This window comes from Syngnathus typhle, linkage group LG13 (assembly GCF_033458585.1).
Source record: "Syngnathus typhle isolate RoL2023-S1 ecotype Sweden linkage group LG13, RoL_Styp_1.0, whole genome shotgun sequence".
Lineage (NCBI taxonomy): Eukaryota > Metazoa > Chordata > Actinopteri > Syngnathiformes > Syngnathidae > Syngnathus > Syngnathus typhle.
This window is the reverse complement of record NC_083750.1, coordinates 4,832,049-4,854,052: the sequence shown is the minus strand read 5'-3', so window position 1 is coordinate 4,854,052 and position 22,004 is coordinate 4,832,049. Positions and strand designations below refer to the sequence as shown.

The window sequence follows — 22,004 nt, the reverse complement described above, 5'->3', positions numbered from 1 at the left end:
TATAAACAAAAGTATAAATATAAACAAAAGTACAGTGTTACTTTTCTAATAATAGGATTCATTTAGGAAAAGTCAGGAAATTTTCAAGTTAGAAAAAAATATATTATGGTTTTTTTCTACATATTTTCTAAATATGGCCTGCAAGACAACGCAATGGTTAACTTTTAATCATAGCAGAGTTCGCAACATAAAATAAACCTTTCGGTATTGCCTTTCGCTTCTGTTCTTGCCTATGGACTGATGATACTCCAGTCCAGTAGGTGGTGCCATTACACCTCAACGCTACCAACCCCATTACACAAGAGGAAGTTGACGCCGCTTTTACCAGTTTTAAAGCATATCAAAGCTGCCGTCAAAAATGGAGAAAACGTTTAGTGAGTGTAAGAAGCGGTGTCTCAACAAATGTGACATTAGTAAAAAGGGAAATGTGGATGAAGACATTGTCCACTTGGTGTCTTTGCTCAATAGCTGCGAGGAGTATTTCACCACTAGTTCATGCTCAGGACGCATTACTGTAATTGACACGGTAAGTGAAATGTTACGTTTATCTGGATACGGTTGTTTTAGCTAATGACAATAACATAATTGTCACGTTGCGTACGTGTGCAGATTATCGACGGTTAAATGCAAAAACAACAAATTGTGCATTTCTAATATAGGTGCCCCTTCTAATTGATTTTTAGCAAAACTACTCCCTCCAGGTGGAGGTGTGGCATTGGGGGTCTCAGTGATTAGAGTTCCGGCATTTCATTACAAAAAGAAAATGCAATGTCTTACAAATTGTCTGTTCAACAGTATGGTATCGCCTCTCCCCTTGTTTTGGATGTTAATGTGTTTTAGGCTCTTGAAAATGGTGGTGTACAGAAGAAGAACCTTGTCTGGCTGTATGTCTCACATACAAAGTGCAAATTTGATGATGTGGTAAGGATCTTTTTTCACTAGGTCATTAACCTGTTCATTAACTAAATGATGTGAATGGTTTAATATTTGTGAATACTACATGATTATTGAATATGCGATTGCTTTTCAGGTGTCTGCTCTGGCCCTCTCCTGTGGAAGTGCCGTGCTGAAGTTTGAGCCATTTGTGCTCCATGTTCAATGTAGGACACAAGAAGATGCACGGTTGATGGTGAGTTTAGTTAAGTCGTCCTCAGACGAGCTTTCATAGTAGAAGCTATACATTGCTAATAATGACTGTGGGGCGCAGTTCCTCACAGCATCCCCAATTCAACCCTTAAAGCTGAGTGTCAAGCAGGGAGGCATCGGGTTTTATTTTATAGTCTTTTGGTATGACTCGGCAGGGGATCGAATGCACGACCTCCCAGTCTCAGGGCGGGCACTCATACCACAAGGCCACTGAGCTGGTATATATGGTTAATTCATACGTGAAACAAAACTAGCAATTTCTTGCAGTCAGTTGTGTCGTAAACGAGCCGTCCAAAACATGCAGCCATGAGAAGAATCCCACTTCCTGAATTGTCAGGGGACCCAACGATTCCCACACCACCTGCATTGTGGGATTTGTTTTGAGTTGAAAAATGTGTTCCCATTTTTTTTTTTTTTTTTCTTCAATTAACGTCTCTTCTGTTTAGCTTTCTGCAGCTGTGCAGTCTGGCTTCAGGAACTCCGGTCTCACTTTGGGCAAGACCGGGAAGATCATCTTGGTACTGTAATCTTTCTGAATAAAAAACACTATTCCTTGGGAGAAAAACAATAAAGAATAAAACAAATATTTCCCATAGCCAGTTGGTGGTGCTACCACTAGAATGAAAAATGTGTTTGTTGTAAAGAGAAACAACAAATTGTTCTCCACTTGTTTCCTCCGTGTCACATTTTCATGGACAGGCTTGCCTTAACCTACTTAATTTTACTTTAGACTTACAATATGTGTTGTTCTTTCTGACCAATTGTATCACGTTTTATTTCTTGTGTTTTCCATCTGTAGGCAGTCCGCTGTACCCATAGCTTGGAGGTTCCGCTCAGTCACCAAGGCAATCTTTTGGTTTCACATGAGTATATAGATTTCTTAATTGGGATAGCCAATCAAAAGATGGAAGCGAATTTAAGACTAATTGAAAGGTGAGTAACGTTTGGTTAAAATAAGTTCCTCGCCAAAATTGTGTTTTGACTGTAAATGTAGACACAAGTCCTGTAACTTATATTTTCCAGGTTTTACCAGAGCATCCAGACAACTGTGATGAAAAAAAGCACCGAAAAACTACAAAACAAAAAAGACAAGAATCAATCAGTTGTGTCTGAGCAGAGGCAAGAACTATGATGTCTATATCTGTTTTTCTCCCTGTACATAAACGATCTTCTCAAAACATGCAATAACGTGAATTTTCAAATTTATGCAGATGATGCTGTAATTTACACTGATGCAAGGAGCGTTAAAGAGGCAGCTTCTGTTCTGATATTATCCATGGGGCAAATAAATTACTGGCTTTTAAAATCATGTTTGCTTCTCAGTTAAAAAAAAAAAAAAAAAGTCAGATTTTTCAATTTTTTCAAAGCGATCAAAAGAAATAACATGTAAAAATGTATTGTATGCACATAAATGTATTTATATGTATTTATATATTTGTGTGTTCTATTTTCTTCTGTATTGACCTACTAAGGGACTACAGAAAATTAGCTTTGTAGCTATAATATGGCATATTTGTTTTTATATTCATATAGTTTCTATATTATTTAATTTTATATATTGCTGGTCACCACTCAAAAATTGCATTCTCTGTTTTCTTGCTTTGTCTTGTCTGAGATGTATTTTTTTGTTTTGCTTGCCTAGACAACTAAAGTGGGGTAACTTGGACGAAAGTAAGAATTTTGTGATGAGGGCATCTAGTACTCTTCACGGGAGTAAATTGTGTGCGCGCGCGTGTGTCCATGCCCGCGTACTTTTTTCCCGTGCGCCAGCCTGTGTGTGCATGTGCGTGCGCAAGTGGCTCGCGAGCCGCAAGTTGGTCACTATGATCCACCAGCGCAACAGAGCCGGGGGAGTAGAATTCCATATTTGAGCAGTGGATTTAAGGAACTGCACTCCTCGATAATAATATTTGAATTTGGACATACGAACCTTAGCAGAGCACCGAATACACGCATTTACGTCAATCAAAGCCGAAACGCAGGACAACCATCCGCATCAGGTTATCAGCTCGACAGGCGAGAGACATTATTTTGCTGGAAAACGATTGCATTTTGCCTTAAATAACACGCTATTAAGTACGGCGCCTTGTCTCTTGGCAACGGGAGAGAACAGCAGCGGCTCGTAATGACTACCCTGAAACGACTGAAATTTGGAGGGGAGACAAAGGAAAGCGTAACGTTGCTGCCATGTTTTTATTTTGTTGAGGTTAGTTTATCTATATCTATCTATCTATCTATCTATCTATCTATCTATCTATCTATCTATCTATCTATCTATCTATCTATCTATCTATCTAATCTTATCTGTCTTATCTATCTATCTATCTGTCTGTCTGTCTGTCTGTGTCTGTTTATCCGTCTGTCTAGCTATTGTGTATATGTAACATATAATATGTATATATGTGTGTGTGTGTACGTGTATACTATATATTTTTTTATTGCGCAACAAATGTAATAATACACAAAATACACAATTGAAAAATCTTTAAACAAGATTCATGCTCAAAAGGAGTTGGCTGAAGCATATTCACCCACCCCCTTTCTAATTTTGCATTTACAATAAATGATTGCAAACATTTCAGTTGAACCAATTATTAACAAGCATTCATGAGACCAAAATAAAGTAGCTGCCATTGTTAAGGATTGTTTGATTGTCCATGATTACCGCTTTATGATACATAGAGTGCATATGGTGTCTGAAAATAATCGACATTCAGCAAATATTTAAACGTTTTTACAATAAAACATCATTGTCATTAAACAGAGACTTACCGTTTTTTCCGTGTATAATGCGCCCCCATGTATAATACGCACCCTAAAAATGGCATGTTGATGCTGGAAAAAAGCCTGCACCCATGTATAATACGCACCCAAATTTTGACTCCTACTTAAGTCCGTAAACGTAAAATTATTTCAGAAAAAAGATCAACCGGATGTTATTCTGCCGGTCAGTATCACTGCGCATGCGCTAGCAAACTCAATAGCGAAGAAATGTTTCGGATTTGTGTAGGGTACATTGTGACAGCAAACGAGCAGGTGATCGAACAAACGTCTGATACGAGAGCATTGTGTTTGTGTGGAGCGTGTTTGAAGTGAACTGCAGAGAAGAAAGTGCATCTGTAATGGCGGCCTCTGTCTGATATCCGGATAAAAAAAATAAAAAAATTACCCATGTATAATGCGCACCCCAGATTTTAGGACAATAAATTAGTTGAATTTTGCGCATTATACATGGAAAAAAAACGGTAATTCCTACCTGTTCCAGTCAGGATGTTTACTGATACCCTGTCTTAGTATATTTAAGCGGTAAGCGTTTTCTTGAATTTATATATGGAAGTATTATCTTTAACGTCTTGTTTCAGGCTGTTCCGTGAATCTATCCCACTACAAGAGATATATTTTTCTTTTAGAGTGTTACAGGCATATCATTCACCAAAATCTTCTATGATTGTATTTGACTTCTTTATTCTTGAACATTATTTGAATGTTGTGAGGTAACAAATTATTATCTGCTTTGTACATTATAAATTAGACAGATAGACAGAAAACTAGCTAGATAGATAGATGGAGTTGTCCATGATGGACAACAGCCTGGAAATCCAGGAAAGTAATCCTCACAGCACCTTGGCCCTTGTCCAGGAGAGAGAGAGAGAGAGAGAGAGAGAGAGAGAGAGAGAGAGAGAGAGAGAGATGCAGTGTGTAGGCAATATCTTCCTCAACTCCTACCTTCTCCTGATATGCAAACTGTAGAGCAGGGGTCCCCAAACTTTTTCCTGTGAGGGCCACATAACCTTTCCCTTCTCTGATGGCGGGCCGGTGTCAGTTTGTAACAGAAAAAGTGTGACGATCGTAGGGTAGCTTAAAAAATTTATTGTTTTCCAGAAAGCCACACATAACCAAATAACGGTTATTTAATAACCCTTTCCAGGTTCTTTACAGAAAAAAAGTCAGGAAACAAATAATAACACTATTAATGAAATAAATAATAACTAAATAACCCTCTCTGAGTTCTTCACAGAAAAAACGGGAAATAAATAATAACTAAATAACTCTCTCTGGGTTCTTCATAGAAAAAAAACCATGGAACATTAACTTTCTGTTGTGCCATGCACAATCTTAACTGATAAAAGTTCAGCTCAGTTGTCAGAGCAGAACCTCTCTGACAAATATGAGCAGTCTCTTAAAGTTCTTGTGTTCCTTCCTTATAATCCTTTTGTAGGTTGTAGTTTCCAGCAAAACTGCATCTGAAAGCTCAGCGCGCAAATGACAAGCATGCTGTCGTCACAGCCCACGCTCTAAATTCGGGACTGATACAAATAGAGCGCGAGTGCGCCATGTCCGTAGACGCACTTGTGAGTGTGCACCGAGCTTTCTGACACGGCTTCCGGTAGTAAATGCGCAGGCGAGCGCTTCCCCATCTACTGGGGAAACGCAGTCATTGCAGGCAAAATGAGCAAAAAAAAAAGTTTAATAATACAATTTGTTCAGTGTTGGCGGGCCGGATTAAACGGTCCCGTGGGCCGTATCCGGCCCGCGGGCCGTAGTTTGGTGACCCCTGCTGTAGAGGGTCAAGGGCATGTCGTACCTGAGGCCTGATGTGGTGGATCAGCAATCGCTCCAAAGTCTTACATTTCAAATACTTAAATGCATTTGTTATTTCTGTTTTGTGTGTTTGTCTTTATTACAGCTACCTATTCTAGCCTTATCGGTCATCAGTCTCTATTTCCTGGAGGTAACAGATATTTTCCAGCCAGTGCATTCTGGGTACAGCTGTAATGACAAAAGTCTTTCTCTACCCTACATCATACCCCAAAAAGAAGTTTGTCCTCTGCCTTTACTCTACAGCTTGGCTTTTGCCATTCCCACTGCTACGGTGAGTAGAATCTGCAGTTACCAGCATTTTGTCACCAAAGAGAATTGCAACATCTTCTCTGCCACGTCCAGCTCTGCCTCCTGTCTTTTTGTTAGCGCCACCGTCTCTAAACCATACAACATAGCTGACCACAATCCTTGAACAGGGTCATTACAGGGTCATAGGACATTAGCAGTCATAAGTAGTCAATATATCCTGGATGCAATATAACAAATGGGCTTGTCCATTGAATGCATATGCATGAGTATTTTACCTGTTCTTCTTTTTGTTTAGATCCTTATAGGAGAGGCTATTCTATTCTGCTATCTATCGAGGAAGTCCTCCACTCTGCAGACGGAGGCAAACATCAGTGCCGCAGGGTGTAATTTCAACTCCTACATTCGCAGAGTTGTTCGCTTCATTGGTGAGGAAACGCCTACAGCAGTATACTCTATGCCTTTTTTTACAATTACTACAATGAACGATAAGTGGGGATGACTATATTTCAAATTTGAAGCGGTTTGGTTCAATTCAGTAGATGTGCAGTGTGAAGGGGAGGATAATCCATCCATCCATCCATCCATCCATCCATCCATCCATCCATCCATCCATCCAACCATCCATCCATCCATCCATCCATCCATCCATCCATCCATCCATCCATCCATCCGATATACATCATTTTCAATTAAATACAATTCTACTACTTTTTCACAGGTGTCCATATCTTCGGCCTGTGTGTGACAGCTGTGATAACTCACGTTTTTCAGCTCTCCACTGGACAGCACACACCTTACTGGCTGGATGTGTGCAAACCCAATTTAACTCACATTAATATATCAACTTGTGATGAAGCTTTTATCTTGGAGGATATTTGCTCGGGACAAGACATTCTAATCATTGCTGGGAGGTAAATATTGTTTTCTGTCCTAAATGAACAGTATTTATACATGCTTTTGGATGTTAAGTGTGCACCAGGATATGTGTGTCGATTAATGCATTGCTGTTCTGTTTTGACAAATTTGCACACACAATAATTTAGCTGTCAACCTTTTTCAACTCATAGGAGATTGATTACTTAGTGGTGTAATTATTATCTTTTTGCACGATAAAGCCACATAATTAATTCTGCTTATTTTAAAGGAAGTCTTTCCCCTCCCAACATGCCTCTTTGGCTGGCTTTGCAGCTGTCTATGTCTCCGTAAGTCCACGCATGCACGCACACTCCCACGCACAAACTTGCACGCACACACAGACGCTTGCTTGCTGTTGTCCATCGAAGCCGATTATGACGATGATGATGCTTCAAACAAAATAGCTTTTTTATTCATGCATGCTAGTCAATACCCTGTGGCATAATGGAAATGTTAGTAGCATTTAGCTTCAAGGATGTTTGAATGAATATTCGAGTGCATTTGAACATGTTTTCGAGTGTGTTCAAATGTATTTGTGAGTACGATGAAACATACTTGCGAGAATGCTCAAAAGTATTTGCCAGTCAAAAAAATCTTTCCTCCTCATTGACAGCTCTACGCTTCCTTAGAAAATGACTCTTTGTATGATTAAAATAGATATCACAATATGATGCATGATTGGATTGCGTAAAAGGTTTTGAAATGTGTTTCAGATGTATTTGAATGCAGTGCTGACAGATTCCACAAAGCTGCTGAAGCCTCTCTTGGTGTTTTCTTTCATCATGTTGGCCATCCTAGCCGGATTGACAAGGGTCATACAGTTCCGAAACCACCCTGCTGATGTCTACTGTGGATGGATCCTTGGGCTAGCTGTTGCTACCTACCTGGTAATGCAGTTTTGTTTTATTGATCTGAATGTGGGAATATTAGACGGCGGATGGGCAACTAATCACAACTTTTCAAAACTTTGCCCACCTCTGTCCGAGCCTAATATTTTTTGTGAGTCTAATGTGTCATCAGATTGACTTTGTTACTTTGTATTCAGGGAATTTTTGCAGCGGGAACTTTCCGGCCCAGTGAAGATAAATTGAAAAAGCAACCGCTTCTCTTCACATTAAGGAAGCATCTCCCTTCTTCTTTCCATAGCGTCTGCCAATCAGATGCCACCAACAACCACCAAGGTATAAAAACATTTAGTTGAAATCACACATATCAAGATATGACACAGATCAGACCAATCCTCAAGACACAGCAAATTAATCTACTGTAATTTTGTCTTTTTACTTTGTGATTTAGTGGGCCACCACATGTTGACAGCCAGCCAACCAGAGCAGGTCAACATCAGGACCCCTTACCACACCTTGTCCCCTAAGCAAAGTGAACAAATTCTCAAACGAAGCTCTTCCTACCGGGAGCCTTCTCAATCCAATGTGAAGATTGCCAGTGGTAATTTGGAGATGCTCGTTCCGCCTAGTCCAATGACCAATTGTGACAAAACCTTCAACAGCAGCACTCTGCCAAGGTAATCACCAAATCTTGATTGTATACTGTACATATATAAAGCTGTTGTGTTTATTCCTCCAGGTCTCATGGTGGCTCATCATTGGAGGGAGGTCGCATTCCAAGGCGTCAAGCCTCCGTCCATACCTCAATGGATTCCGCTCGATCCAAGCAACTCCTCAGCCAGTGGAAGAATAAAAACGACAAGAGGAAGCTGTCTCTGCAGGTTATGGATGGCATCAAACCAACTTCCTTATCTCCTCAAAAGGATGTGCAGCGACACTACCCCACTGAATCATCTTGCGCAGGTTTGGATACAGACGTCCAGAGTGGAGCCCACTTTTCTTCAGCGACTGGCCAAGAAGCTGGAGCCCACATCCCAGCCTCATATATAAAAATAGCTGCAAGCTGTGTTTCCATAGCCAATAAAAATCCCCTGACCCAGAATGGAGGAAGTGGCTTTGCTGGTGGATCAAGAATGGTTGTTCAATCACGTCCTGGATCTTCTCAACTAGTTCACATTCCTGAAGAGGAAAATTCTACCAGCAAGGATCAGGAGAGTGAATCGGAAGACAGCACTTTTGATGTGGTTGGATCTGCTAAACAGAAATGGATGAGAGTTGCAGAGAAGCCCACTATCCCCTGCAGACCCCTCAGTGCAGGTGGTCAGCCTCGACTCATGCAGGTGACTGATCTTTATTTTTATTCCTCGATCTAATTGTGTGTTGCTTCTATCATTCTGGATATTGACTTTTCCACAATAAAATACCTTTTCATTGCAATCTGTCATTCTAGGTAATCTCTTTTTCAAAACAGCAAGGTTTGCGCAACTCTCGATCAGAGGACGGTGGTAGCACTGTCAGCTGCACTGGATCCATTCGGTATAGAACCCTGATGGACCAGGACCCATCACCACCAGCCTCCACTACTGGTGCAATTGAAGGTACAGACCAAATAGACAAATTTGATTTCAAGTCTCTGATATTTGTTCTTTCTTTTTAAGGCCAAGGTTTAGAACGAACCGGCAGTATAGTCCGTGTTGAAGCCCATCCAAAGTCAAATGAGCCTGTGATGAAACCTCTGACCAATGATGGAAGTGGCTCTTGGCGTTGGAATCCATCAGAAATGTGCCAATCACTACAACAGCCAGCTTTTAACATCAGTGATTTGCACAGAAATACAGAAAACTGTGATTCCATGCAGGATGCTGGGTCTTTGGATGGGCGACAGGGTGTAACAGGGAGCAGATTGGAAAGCAAAGTTGTTCAAGAAGGTGTACACACCAATCACCCACACATAATATATCAGTCACATTCTGCTTTTCAGGATACCAACACAAGCAATCTTCACACTCCCAGTGCCGTATTTGCTCCTCCTTTCCATCATCACCCTCAATCTATCACCACCATCAGAGTCACCCCTGTGGAAGGGACCGTTGCAAGTAGTGAGTGCAGCTCAGACAGCCAATCAGCTGCATCTTCCAGCCGGGAGTCCACCTTGAGGAGAAAAAGTGGCACGCATATTCACTTTAGCCAAGATTCAAGCCTTATGACGGATCACATCATCTGTGATAAAAGCAACCTCTTCCAAAACGAACGCGGCAATCTTTTTCAAGGAAATTTGGAAGGTTTTCAAGATAACCCCATTCATACTAACAGGCATCTGGAAGGAATGTTTGGCCATCCAGGCCCACGCCCGCCACCTACTTTACCCCGTCCCCTTATGATTCACTCCCCACCTCCAAATCTAGGGATGGCCTTTAAGGAAGCTTAATGTGAAGTACATCGGTGTATATTTTGGCCATTTGACAACCTGACTGGGCTGTACCCTTCAGCCATTTTATCTATCGTTTATCTATTTATAAATTATCATTTTAAAAATCCTTTTACTTCCCTTGTGATATGAGCATTTTACTTTCAACATCACGTCTCGGTCGACTGGACATATGGAAAAAGCAAACACAAAATTTGGACTGCTTAAACTGTTGAACATTTAAAATTCCACTGCTATTACTATTTCTGTATTATTATATTCTCACCAACTGATTTGATTCACCTCTACGACTCTGTGGGTCACTGATGAATCAGAAGAAACAGAAGACAATAATCTCATTCTCCAAACTTTGCTTCATTATTGTACAAATTGTGTAGACCGATGTAGAATAAGTGGGTAAAAGATTCAAATAAAGTAGTAGTAATTTTTTTAACAAACATTCTAAATACAACATACTACATATGTATATCCTGTTTTATCAAGTCATATTCTTTTATATTGTAACAATCTCAAGAGACTGTAGAACTGTAAAATAGAATTCCATCAATAGTCAATTGAATTTACTCCCTAACAACCAGTTTTTATTTTATGAATTTACATTCTGCTGTCTTTGCAATTTTCAACTCAAAAAAACAGAAACAAACACAGCTGTACAATAATAGTTATGGATTCTGAATCATTTTTAACAAAGCCCTGCACACACACACACACACGCACGCACACACGCATTCGCACACACACACATACACACGTATGTACAGAGACATACTGTATCCAGAATGTAGGAATACCCTGTAAAAATGCAGTCCAGAGGAAGTTTGTAATAATAAAGCTATATAATGTAAAATACAAGACATGTAGAATACTAAAATGTTTTGAAGAATACTATTAAACTATATAATAAAGTGTATATTTATATAGCTTCAACAAAATGATTGATATACTTTGTAGAATTTTTAATAAACAAAAATACACTGCACACTGCAAACTAATAATTTATCACGCTGTCAATAAAATTGTATAATAAAATTGTATACAAGGTACTGTGCTGGCTGCTGCTCACGTCTTTGACAGGGCGCCGCAGATATACGATGCCATCGATTCACAAAAACAAGCAGTCTCCTTCCCAAATGCTTTTTCCAAAACCGTCAGTGATACCGTAAATAAACAATAAGCTCGTTCAACTCTTTTACTCGCCTTTTGATGTCGGATGCTACTTTTAGCAGTGTGTGGTAAAATTACTTCTGAGCCTTTTTTTGGAGTCATTACTTTTATGTCTAGATCTACAAAATAAGTGCCATCATTGGAGGAACATTTTGCACTTCTTTGACGTGGCCTCAACACTGTAAAAACATATTTCTTAAAACTTTTAAAATACTTTACAAATATTAATATCTTGTAGTTGCTGCCGGTTATGTTGCTGTTATCTCATACTAATGAAATGTCATTTTTTGCCCACTAATTTTTGACTTGTGACTCTAAATGGCGTGGGTGAAATACCGTAATTTTCTGTTGCTTATAAGTGTATCAGCAAACATATTAAGCCTGTAGGGTGTATCATAAAAAAAAACATATTCCCACTTTAAATCATTTCTTTTTTTCATTTATTAATGATCAAAAATGTGATGTGGCTATGCGGTCATGTATTTTCTGATTGCGCTTTTGACGGCAACCATTCTGTGAAACTTCATACGTTTAGATATAGAACTGTAGAATTTGATTATGAACAACAGCTTAATTTTGTGGTGCAGTTGTGAACTAGAAATGTAAAACTTTCTATGTATACGAGACAATTTGTGTAGATGACAAAGAGCTTTGAAATGTATTTATTTTTTATGTTTTTGTACTCAAGCTGTAGGACAATGAGCAAGTGTTAAAAAGCATACATACGTGAGACATTGTGAGGAGCTGACAATGTGCTTGGATGTTTCGAGGGTATGGCATGGCTAAAATGATGCTTAATTTTGAAACAATACAACTGTTTGACTTCAAATCATTCAGCTTTATGATCATTTTAAGTGTTGCCTGAATAACCTTTGTGCATACATATCTATAGATACACTTGCAATAGCTTTTACTATGATTACCATATCATCAAATATTAAATATCATAGTGTATATAAATTTTGCAAGATGTGCACACACAAGTAATGCATACAGTATTTGTTGTTGGATAGATAAATGGGTATTTTACAATTCATGTCTACATTGCCTTATTTACAGTAAAATACCTATTTTGTATTTTGTCTGTGAAATATAATTTAAAAAATCTATAGCTTTTGCAAAGTACGACGAACCCTGCTTCGAATGAAGTTGGGCCATGTAAAACATCAATAAAAAAATGAATAAAAGTGTTTACAAAATCCTTTCCAACCTATATTCAATTGAGAGGGGAAGGGGACTTTTGAATCACACTCCAGTCCAGATGGGGGCGGTAATGCTCTAAAAAGCTGATAACCAACCACCATTAAATAAAAAAGAAAAAGAAGAAAACGAAGAAGCGGTTGCCACGAAAGAGGCCGTTGCAGATAATGCGACCATTAAACTCTCTGTTTTGTGCGACATTTTGGCGCTAGATTGAATATTAACATCATTTGTTAAAACTACGCACCACTGTCACTCGGCACGAACAATGTCAAAATTTGGACTCGATAGCTATGCTACAATGAAAACATAATTGGGGATTAGTGGCAAGAATAGACGAGGTTCGTTAGCCATGATTCGTTTATCCTAGTGGGTTTTTATTCAGTCAGTCGATTATCTTACAGCGACCTGTCGGGGATCAACATACAAAATGAAATTCACAGAGCATCTTTCAGCTCACATCACCCCAGAATGGAGGAAACAATACATTCAGTATGAGGTATGTCTGAAATACATGCTAACTTCAAATTCGTGGTGTACCGTATACATTTGTGTTGTAAATAATCATGTAAATGTTGTGATGCAAATTTTCTGTTGTACAGAAACAATTCGAAACGAGAAATACAGTACATCTGAATTGTTATTTTCCATTTTATTTTTATTGTCAGCACACACCAGTGTAATTACTCTTTGTTGTGGATTCAGTTCGTCAAAACATGCTGACTATGCATGTTGTTGTCCATGTTATTTGGCTGTGTTGCGTGATACTAACTGCTTCGATCTACAGCAGTAACCAAACTGTTTACCTTTTCATACGCTATACCACTGTGGTGAAGCGATGGATTTCTGGTCGTAATACTTTTGATCAGCCCCATTGTTTTTTGAACATTTATCTGTTATTTTAATGGGTCTAACAATTTTGGACACTCATCTAAAATGTTCCCCTCAAAATTGTTATTTGCGAGTAAATATGAAATTGATCTGGTTAACCTGCTACGAGAATAATAATAATAAAAAATCATTTATATCCTGTAGCCAGTAGGTGGCGCTTTCATTATGATAAAAAATAAGTTATGTCTTCAGGTCCATACAGTGATCCCTTGCCATTTCGCGCTTCATCTTTTGCGAATGCGCCACTGTGTGGGTTTATAAGTGACGGGAGAACGACGTTTAAATGCACGCTGATAGCTCGGGGCGTGCCTCTGAGTGTGTGTCAGCCGACCAGCAGGGCGAGAGCGGTCCTGGAACGCATCTCTTGTGAAAAATGAAGGATCACTGTACTCATAAAATGTGTGAAAGAGATAGAATCATGTGAGTAATGTTACAGCGAACCGCATAACCCATACTGTACTATCATGTTTTGTTTCTGTATCTTCAGGCTTTCAAAGAGATGTTATATGCTGCTCAGGATCAGGCCCCGTCCATTGAAGGTATTTTCTTTCTGTAATTTGTCTTCCAGTGTCTGTCTCACTCCCTCTTTTTGTCTCTCTGTGTTGTATAATCACAACAAGTATGCAATGGCTCACCGTAAATGACCTTTGACAAATATTGAATTTCTCTTTCTGTAGTTACGGATGAGGACACCGTTAAAAGGTATTATGCCAAGTTTGAGGAGAAGTTCTTCCAGTCATGTGAAAAAGAGCTGGCCAAGATTAACACGTTTTATTCAGGTAAGAAAATTAAATGTAGAGAGAGTGAGAGAGAGAGAGCGTGCGAGAGAGAGAAAGCTGTATGTTGTTGTTTGTTCCATAAAATGTTATCCCTCTCTTTTATTTCCCTCCGTCTTCTAGAAAAGCTGGCTGAGGCTCAGCGGAGATTCGCCACCCTACAAAATGAATTACAATCATCATTGGATGCCCAGAGAGAGACTGCAACCAATGGGCGGGATCTGCGAAGGAGGAAAACCGTGTTTACCCTATCACAGCAAGAGAGATGCAAACACAGAAATATAAAAGACCTTCAGCTGGCCTTCTCAGAGTTCTACCTCAGTTTGATCCTGTTGCAGAACTACCAGGTGTAGAAACACAAATGGCTCACTAAAATATTTGGTTTATTATTATTATTATTATTTTTTTAATATTCTAATTTTCATCGGTTTGTTGGAAAATTATTGCAGGAAGTCGAGCACCCCTCGTACCAACCATTACCAATTATCTATGTCCAACTTGAAATCAAACACTATTCAAATCAAAACTTAATTATAGGTGAAGTTACATTTGAACATAGGACCCCTTGTTCCATTGAATTGGTCAGTTTTTGGACGGTATCTCTTTCAATTGCGTTACATGAGGACAGAATAGGCTTCAAGAGCTATTGCTTAAATGTGAGCTCCCTCCCGTTATCATAGACCTTTCCTTTGATGATACTCCAAAGGTTCTCAATAGCGTTGAGGTCAGGGGAAGATGGATGGATGGATAAATAGGAACATAAAAAAGTCAGCTGATTTCATATTTGTATAGGCAGGCATTGTGGAGTTTTATTTGTTTTCAAACAACGCTGTTATTTTTCCCCCATGGCCTATTTAAATGTTTCTGTGATGACATGACCTGAAAGTCCATTAACCATGAGTTCTCTCCCTCCATGCCTGTCTGCAGAACCTGAATTTCACAGGCTTCAGAAAGATCCTGAAGAAGCATGATAAGATTTTGGATACATCTCGGGGGGCTAATTGGAGAGTGTCCCACGTTGAGGTGGCTCCATTCTACACTTGCAAGAAAATCACACAGCTCATATCTGAGACTGAGGTAAACAGATTTCATATAATTGCAAGGGATTTGAAAAAAAAAGAAAAAAATGATTGCGAAGATATTCCATTGGACTCGTGGCAATTGTCACCAGATCACGTGTCCGTTTGTGATTTGACATAACAGAGATACTTAAAATGTTAACTCTGCACATCTGATTAAGCCTGTGGCGCACTTTATAGTACCTTGTTGCTGGTTTTCAGGCATTGGTCACAATAGAGTTGGAAGGTGGTGACAGGCAGAGGGCCATGAAGAGATTGAGGGTACCTCCCTTGGGAGCTGCGCAGGTGAGACACACACAGACAGACACACACACTCACACACACACATAAAGCTTCAACTAAAAAAAAAAAAAATACAAAAACAAGTGGGCTCGGACATACATGAAGACTAATGTCGAGAATTCATTCTTTTTGTTTTTATCGGTTTTGTGTGTTCTTCATGTTATTTCTGTCTTCTTACAGCCAGCTCCCGCTTGGACCACATTTAGAGTTGGACTTTATTGTGGAGTTTTCCTCGTCCTAATGGTTACTGTCATTATTACAGGTATTACACACCCAATTTGAAACTACTACATAGTTGTTATGGTTCAGTGTCTAAAGAAGATACTCGGGCTCCCGCAAAGCAATCTTTTTACAATCAATTATCCTATCGATTGTAGTCACATTAACATGGGCAGCATTTCGACGTTCATTTTTTGGGGAAATCTTGACACATTGCATGTTCAATGAGGCTGTAGAAACTGGTTTGACTTTTCGTTTTTGTCTCTAACTTTAAATCTTTTTTTCAGGAGCTGTCATGTTTCCCATCGCTGACGTTTGGCCAATGATTAGAATCTACCGAGGCGGCTTCCTTTTAATAGAATTTCTCTTCCTCTTAGGTAAACACACAAATGTGACATGTCACACAATCAAATCAGCATTCTTGGGCATCTGTTACTCAGGCGACAGCCATCAATAAATATACTCTTGAGTCTTCTCACAGGTATTTTCTTTCTTCTTAATTTCGTTCTAGGTATTAACACCTATGGATGGAGGCAAGCAGGAGTCAACCATGTGCTTATATTTGAACTCAATCCCAGAAATAACCTATCGCATCAACATCTGTTTGAGGTTTGAACAAGCGCACGTGTATGACAAATTCCCCAATAACCTTGGCTGACTTGGTCTTGTCTTCAGATTGCAGGTTTTTTGGGGGTGTTGTGGTGTGTCAGCCTGCTGTCATGTCTATTTAGTGACAGCATTCCATTGCCAATGCAAGCCCATCCTTTGGCTCTTTATGGCTTTTTTATTGTCTTCCTTATCAACCCAATCAAGACCTGCTACTACAAGTCACGCTTCTGGCTTCTCAAACTTTTGGTAAACATCACTTACCGCACATAATCTGAATGTAAAGGAACACACACATATCCAGGTTTAACTCAAATGTGATTGAGATTTAGTTTTGGTCATTTGTTTGAAATGATTCACTATCACACGCATATCAAGTGTTACTTGGAAAAAAGCATCCATATTTTCTTCCACAGTTTCGAGTAATGACCGCACCATTCCATCGTGTTGGCTTTGCTGACTTCTGGTTGGCTGACCAGTTGAACTCTTTGGGAGTTGTTTTGTTAGATATGGAGTACATGGTCTGTTTTTACAGTTTTGAACTTGACTGGAAAAAACACGATGGACTCATCAGCAGTGAAGGTGAGACTGCAATTGCAATGAAACGATGAACATTTACATGAATCAAGTGATATTGTTTGTAAGCAGTCAAATGTTATTGTAACAGGATTCAAATGTCATCATGTTCAGGTAACGATGTGTGTAATACCTACTCCTATGGCGTCCGTGCAGTGGTTCACTGTCTTCCTGCTTGGTTCAGATTCATCCAGTGTCTTCGTCGTTACCGGGACACGAAAAGGGCCTTCCCTCACCTGGTTAATGCTGGAAAATACTCCACTTCCTTCTTTGTTGTAACTTTTGCTGCTCTCTACAGCACACATAAAGGTACACTTAAGAAACAGTTTCACACAGATTTATGCGGACAATCAACAGTAGGACATTCCTTTTTTCTCGATTCTATTATGGTAAGGTAAATTACATTCAACCAAAGTGTATCACTTGTCTTTTTACCTTTTTCAATGAGATACTTTTTCCCATAACAAACAAAAGGCTCATGTTAAGTGATGTGTATTTGTGTAATGAGGGATGGTGGGCCCACAGCATATCAATTCCCTATATCACAGTGTGCATAATTATTAGACAGCTTGTTTTCCTCAGGCAAAATGGGGCAAAACATTTTTAACGGACTGTTAAAAGTCTTTAAGTGGAATGCAGCACTCTTGAAATTCCTAAGGGTGAGGTTCTATGCATTTAACAAAAACATGCATGTGTGCTTTCTGCCAATCTAACTGACTATTTTTGTTATGTTTCCTCAGCTCAATCATATGATGATGCCAAGATTTTCTTCTACTTATATGTAACGTGTTTGGTGGTCAGCTCATGTTACACACTAATTTGGGATCTGAAAATGGACTGGGGCCTGTTTGACCGCAATGCTGGAGAAAATACCTTTCTGAGGGAGGAGATAGTCTACCCACATAAGGTACGTACATTCTTCCTTCTCTCTTTGGACATTGAGTACCTGACTGCAATTTGTTGATGCACTTTGCTCATGTATTTTTGTTCTGTGTGTCTTTCTGTAGGCCTATTACTACAGTGCCATAGTAGAGGATGTACTGTTGAGATTTTCGTGGATTTTAACCATTTCCCTCAGCACAATCGCCAGTGTTCATGGCATCTCTGATATAGTGGCAACTGTACTGGCCCCGATGGAGGTCTTTAGGTATGTAGCAAGCATCCATGTTGTGGTAGGTTTCCTAAACCATTTCTAGTGTGCCTTCATACCTGTAGTTTTATTTATTTATTTGCATTTAGCAATTGGCCAGGATCACCAAATTGAATTAATACTGGATTTCTCTATTCCAGACGTTTTGTGTGGAATTTCTTCAGACTGGAGAATGAACATCTGAATAACTGTGGTGAGTTCAGAGCTGTCAGAGACATTAGCGTGGCTCCACTCAATGCTGATGACCAGACCCTGCTGGAGCAGATGATGGATCAGGAGGATGGAGTCAGGAACCGACAAGGCAAAAAGAGTTGGAAACGGAGCTATAGTATGAGTCTACGTAGGCCAAGACTTTCTTCACAGTAGGTCTTCCAACACCCACACGACAGCAGAATACATTATCAACTTGCAAAGTTGTCTTGAGGCATATTTACTCAGTATGTCATTTTGTCCCAAACAGTGACGCAGACAGGGTTGCCTGGTTGGCATGAATGGGAAAAAAAAAAGCCCTTCTCTTTTTTTCCTGCTTGCTTGCTTTTCATTCTAAATAGGCAAATTCTGTTAACGTGCAGATTTCAAACCATAAACATGATGACTTTAATGTCATGTAGTTCCAAGTCTAAGTGAAGTGCATCCTAAATTTGTTAATTATATGTCAGGCAATGCAAATATATTTACTCAGAGGTCTGTAGCTTAACTGTACAATTTATAGCCTGCCAATTTTTATTTATTTTTTTCCCTCCCCCTCCAGGTCCAAGACCCGTGATACCAAGGTTTTGATAGAAGATACAGATGATGACTCCTGACATCAGGCCACGCCCCTTGCCTGGGTCCAGAATTTATTCAAAGGAGGAAATACATCCTCCTAACCAAGGAATTACCCAGCAAGTTGGGCGTTGAACTCACTTGAGTTCAAGACTCTCATGCTTGTAAAAATCTCTCATTGTATGAGCGTTGTACAGGTTCGGCACTATTTCAAAACAGAGTCAACAGAACTGAGAGTGCAAGAAAAACTATCACTGAATACTTTAATGTGTAATTTACCTTCACTTATAACCTTCAAGATTCTTAAACTCCTTAACATTCCTCTCCTGAAATCCTCTAGTTTGGCATGAACAATCCTGGTTTGTGGAACCTAAGAAGACTGTACTATCATGAGGTGTCTGTTCTCCACTTAGATGCTCCGCAGCCATTTAAGCTTGAGACTGACTTCAACGCTACTCCTCCTAAGACACCCGAAAAGCACCTTGTAGATTTATCATCTTTCTTTGGTTCAACCTGGTTTTTAGACGCACCGTATTTGAGGACGATTTTACTCATTTTTTCGTCACTGTCACATTTATTATGGATGAACTTAAATGGAAAATTATATAAACACACACGTTACAAGTAATATGTACTGTATTTTTTGGAACGGAAGGTGCACTGGATTACAAGATGTGGTTTCGATGAACAGGTCTATTTTGGGAGATTTCCATGCATAGGGCACACTGGTTTGTTTATAAAGCCCACTACTGCACATTATGGGAAACAAACCTGTATAGCATAAGTCAAACTTTGTTCAACTTCAATCCAACATCCATCCATAGGATTAAAAGGTATACTGGCGATTTTTAGAGAATATTAAAGCATTTTAAGTGTGCCTTGTAGTCAGAAAAATACAGTACCCGTGGTTATGTGTAGAAAATGGACAAACTTAATTAAGGTGTATAGAAATTTTGGGGAAAAATGTTATGAATATAGTTCCAGGACTGTGAGCTTCTTAGTTTTCTAAACATCCAGTGACATGAAATATATAGATAAACCTAGGTATATATGTGTATTAGTTGAATGTATGTTACATGCTTATTCTGTCACAAGGGCACATTTATTTAGAAATGTGTGCTCTGAATTCGAAATTTGGTTGAATTGCATCACAACTGTTGCAAATATTGTTGGGGGCCTCCCCAGAAAATTGCTTCTTTAGGTGGGTTTGGGGTTGTGTAAGAAAACTATCAAGAAGTATTAGCTACCACTTACATTCCAAACCATGAAAGGGGTCAAATTTTGAGCAGGAAAGTGCTCCATCGCATACATCCATCTCAAAGTTTCTCAAGGCGAAGATGATCAATGTGCTCTGTGACTGGCCAGTTCAGTCACCAGACATTCATTCATTGAGTATGTCTGCAATAGAATGAAAGAGGAAGCATGGAAGACAACAAAACATTTTTGATGAACACTGGGAGGCATGGAAGACTGTTTTCTTTGCTCTTCGTGATTGCGTCATCAATGAATTCTATGGATCATTGCCAAACCAAAAGTCTTCCAAGTTATTAAATTTCAAAGCATCACACCTTAATTCACTGAGGTTTAGTCGGTGACAAAACTTGTGTCTTGACAAAACATGACCTCTCTGTGTTCATTAAAAAAATAAACTGTCTTGACAAAACATGACCTCTCTGTGTTCATTAAAAAAAATAAAAACGTTTGTCTTGACAAAACATGACCTCTGTGTTCATTAAATTATATATATATATATAGGTATATATATATATATAGGTGTATATATATATATATAGGTATATATATATATATAACTCCATATATATAAATATAAACTCCAATCCTCGGGGGCCGCATTCCAACTGTTTTCCAAGATTCCCTCGTTAAGTGCACCTGTGTCAAAAGTTAGGCTCCTGCAGCATGTAAAAATGAACTGATCTTTTCACTCAGGTGTGTTTAACGAGGGTAACTTGGAAAAACATATTGGAACGCGGCCCCTCGACGACTGGAGGTCGACACCCTTGGTTTAAGTCAGTGCTTCTCAAATAGTGGGGCGCGCCCCCCTTGGGGCTAGTACTAGAATAAAGTGTAATTGCGCGTTTACTACAGCAGGGGGCAGTGGCGCTCTCATTGTTACTTCTGTCACGTTTGCGACAGTGCAACATTTTACGACTTACAAGACAAGTTAGGATAGTCACGGTGGGGAGGGGGGGCGCGAATAGTTTTCTTCTTGCTAAGGGGGGGCGTAACAGAAAATAATTGAGAAGCACTGGTTTAAATAAAGGTTAACCTAAAAAAAAAAAAAAAAAGTGAACCCTGAACTTTGAACCCGCGGTGACCCCGCGGTGACCCCGTGGTGACCCCGTGGTGACCCCTGGGTGACCTTTGAACCCTGAACTTTCAACTCTAGTTAAAAATCGAAAATGTGCACATGACCCCGTGAACTTTGAACCGACCTTTGACCCCTGGGTGAACTTTGAACCGTAAACTTTGACCTTTGACCCCTAGCTAATTACGTTTTTTTTTTTTTTTTTAAACCGGCATAGCAGAACGATCCATGGTCTTCAGATGCCGCGCTGTCGCCATCTCCTGGTCAGTTAGTGAAATGCTTTTGCTGATGTTTTTTTTTCTCTCAATTAAAACAAATCAATCAGCCAGTTGGTTTTCTTTATTTAATATCTATTATCAGACAAAACCAAATTGTGAATCAGTCACCTAGGCTATAGCAGAACAAACAATCCATGGTCTTCAGATGCCACGCTGTCGCCATCTCCTGGTCAGCTAGTGAAATGCTTTTGCTGTTTTTTTTCCCTCTCAATTAAAACAAATCAATCAGCCAGTTGGCTTTCTTTATTTAATATCTGATATCAGACAAAACCAAATTGTGAATCAGTCACCTAGGCCAGTGCTTCTCAAATAGTGGGGCGCGCCCCCCTTGGGGGGCGCGGTGCTATTCCTGGGGGGGCGCGTGTGACCCTGGGGAACAGGCTTTTTTTTTGGCAGTAGTAGAATAAAGTGTAATTGCGCGTTTTACTACAGCAGGGGGCAGTGGCGCTCTCATTGTTACTTCTGTCACGTTTGCGACAGTGCAACATTTTACGACTTACAAGACAA

General features: G+C 39.5%; 3 protein-coding genes across 4 annotated transcripts; all 3 read left to right on the top strand.

Annotated features, from left to right (window-relative positions):
* The first annotated feature begins 287 nt into the window (after nucleotides 1-287).
* Nucleotides 288-2,576, top strand: tyw3 (tRNA-yW synthesizing protein 3 homolog (S. cerevisiae)). Of its 2 annotated transcripts, XM_061296060.1 has the most exons (7): nucleotides 288-526; nucleotides 841-921; nucleotides 1,031-1,129; nucleotides 1,593-1,664; nucleotides 1,946-2,079; nucleotides 2,170-2,265; nucleotides 2,358-2,576. In XM_061296060.1, the coding sequence occupies exons 1-7, from the start codon at nucleotides 359-361 to the stop codon at nucleotides 2,359-2,361; spliced, it is 654 nt and encodes a 217-aa protein (XP_061152044.1). In that variant the 5' UTR covers nucleotides 288-358; the 3' UTR covers nucleotides 2,362-2,576. The 2 variants fall into 2 exon arrangements, with proteins under 2 accessions (XP_061152044.1, XP_061152043.1); XM_061296059.1 differs by having other exon boundaries at nucleotides 2,170-2,576.
* Nucleotides 2,577-2,716: 140 nt separating this feature from the next.
* Nucleotides 2,717-12,336, top strand: LOC133166071 (phospholipid phosphatase-related protein type 4-like). The gene is made up of 11 exons (XM_061296061.1): nucleotides 2,717-3,352; nucleotides 5,834-6,019; nucleotides 6,293-6,422; nucleotides 6,716-6,908; nucleotides 7,142-7,199; nucleotides 7,626-7,799; nucleotides 7,958-8,093; nucleotides 8,209-8,434; nucleotides 8,497-9,097; nucleotides 9,208-9,355; nucleotides 9,416-12,336. Exons 1-11 carry the CDS (start codon nucleotides 3,272-3,274, stop codon nucleotides 10,183-10,185), a joined length of 2,703 nt encoding a protein of 900 aa, XP_061152045.1. The 5' UTR covers nucleotides 2,717-3,271; the 3' UTR covers nucleotides 10,186-12,336.
* Nucleotides 12,337-12,668: 332 nt separating this feature from the next.
* LOC133165237 (xenotropic and polytropic retrovirus receptor 1 homolog) lies at nucleotides 12,669-20,608 on the top strand. Its single transcript, XM_061294729.1, has 16 exons — nucleotides 12,669-13,048; nucleotides 13,928-13,979; nucleotides 14,118-14,219; nucleotides 14,340-14,563; nucleotides 15,144-15,293; nucleotides 15,497-15,580; nucleotides 15,758-15,839; nucleotides 16,084-16,173; nucleotides 16,308-16,405; nucleotides 16,472-16,651; nucleotides 16,819-16,984; nucleotides 17,093-17,287; nucleotides 17,719-17,885; nucleotides 17,986-18,125; nucleotides 18,269-18,490; nucleotides 18,880-20,608. The coding sequence occupies exons 1-16, from the start codon at nucleotides 12,980-12,982 to the stop codon at nucleotides 18,932-18,934; spliced, it is 2,076 nt and encodes a 691-aa protein (XP_061150713.1). The 5' UTR covers nucleotides 12,669-12,979; the 3' UTR covers nucleotides 18,935-20,608.
* The last annotated feature ends 1,396 nt before the right edge of the window (nucleotides 20,609-22,004 follow it).

Bases quoted from the DNA above. Each gene is read 5' to 3' on its own strand.
- tyw3 (XM_061296059.1), top strand. From the start codon at position 359: ATGGAGAAAACGTTTAGTGAGTGTAAGAAGCGGTGTCTCAACAAATGT. The intron at 922-1,030 runs GTAAGGATCTTT...ATTGCTTTTCAG, and splicing joins AGTGCAAATTTGATGATGTG to GTGTCTGCTCTGGCCCTCTC. The intron at 2,080-2,169 runs GTGAGTAACGTT...TATATTTTCCAG, and splicing joins AATTTAAGACTAATTGAAAG to GTTTTACCAGAGCATCCAGA.
- LOC133166071 (XM_061296061.1), top strand. From the start codon at position 3,272: ATGACTACCCTGAAACGACTGAAATTTGGAGGGGAGACAAAGGAAAGC. The intron at 8,435-8,496 runs GTAATCACCAAA...TTATTCCTCCAG, and splicing joins AACAGCAGCACTCTGCCAAG to GTCTCATGGTGGCTCATCAT. The intron at 9,356-9,415 runs GTACAGACCAAA...TTTCTTTTTAAG, and splicing joins CACTACTGGTGCAATTGAAG to GCCAAGGTTTAGAACGAACC.
- LOC133165237 (XM_061294729.1), top strand. From the start codon at position 12,980: ATGAAATTCACAGAGCATCTTTCAGCTCACATCACCCCAGAATGGAGG. The intron at 13,049-13,927 runs GTATGTCTGAAA...CTGTATCTTCAG, and splicing joins AACAATACATTCAGTATGAG to GCTTTCAAAGAGATGTTATA. The intron at 17,886-17,985 runs GTACGTACATTC...GTCTTTCTGTAG, and splicing joins AGATAGTCTACCCACATAAG to GCCTATTACTACAGTGCCAT.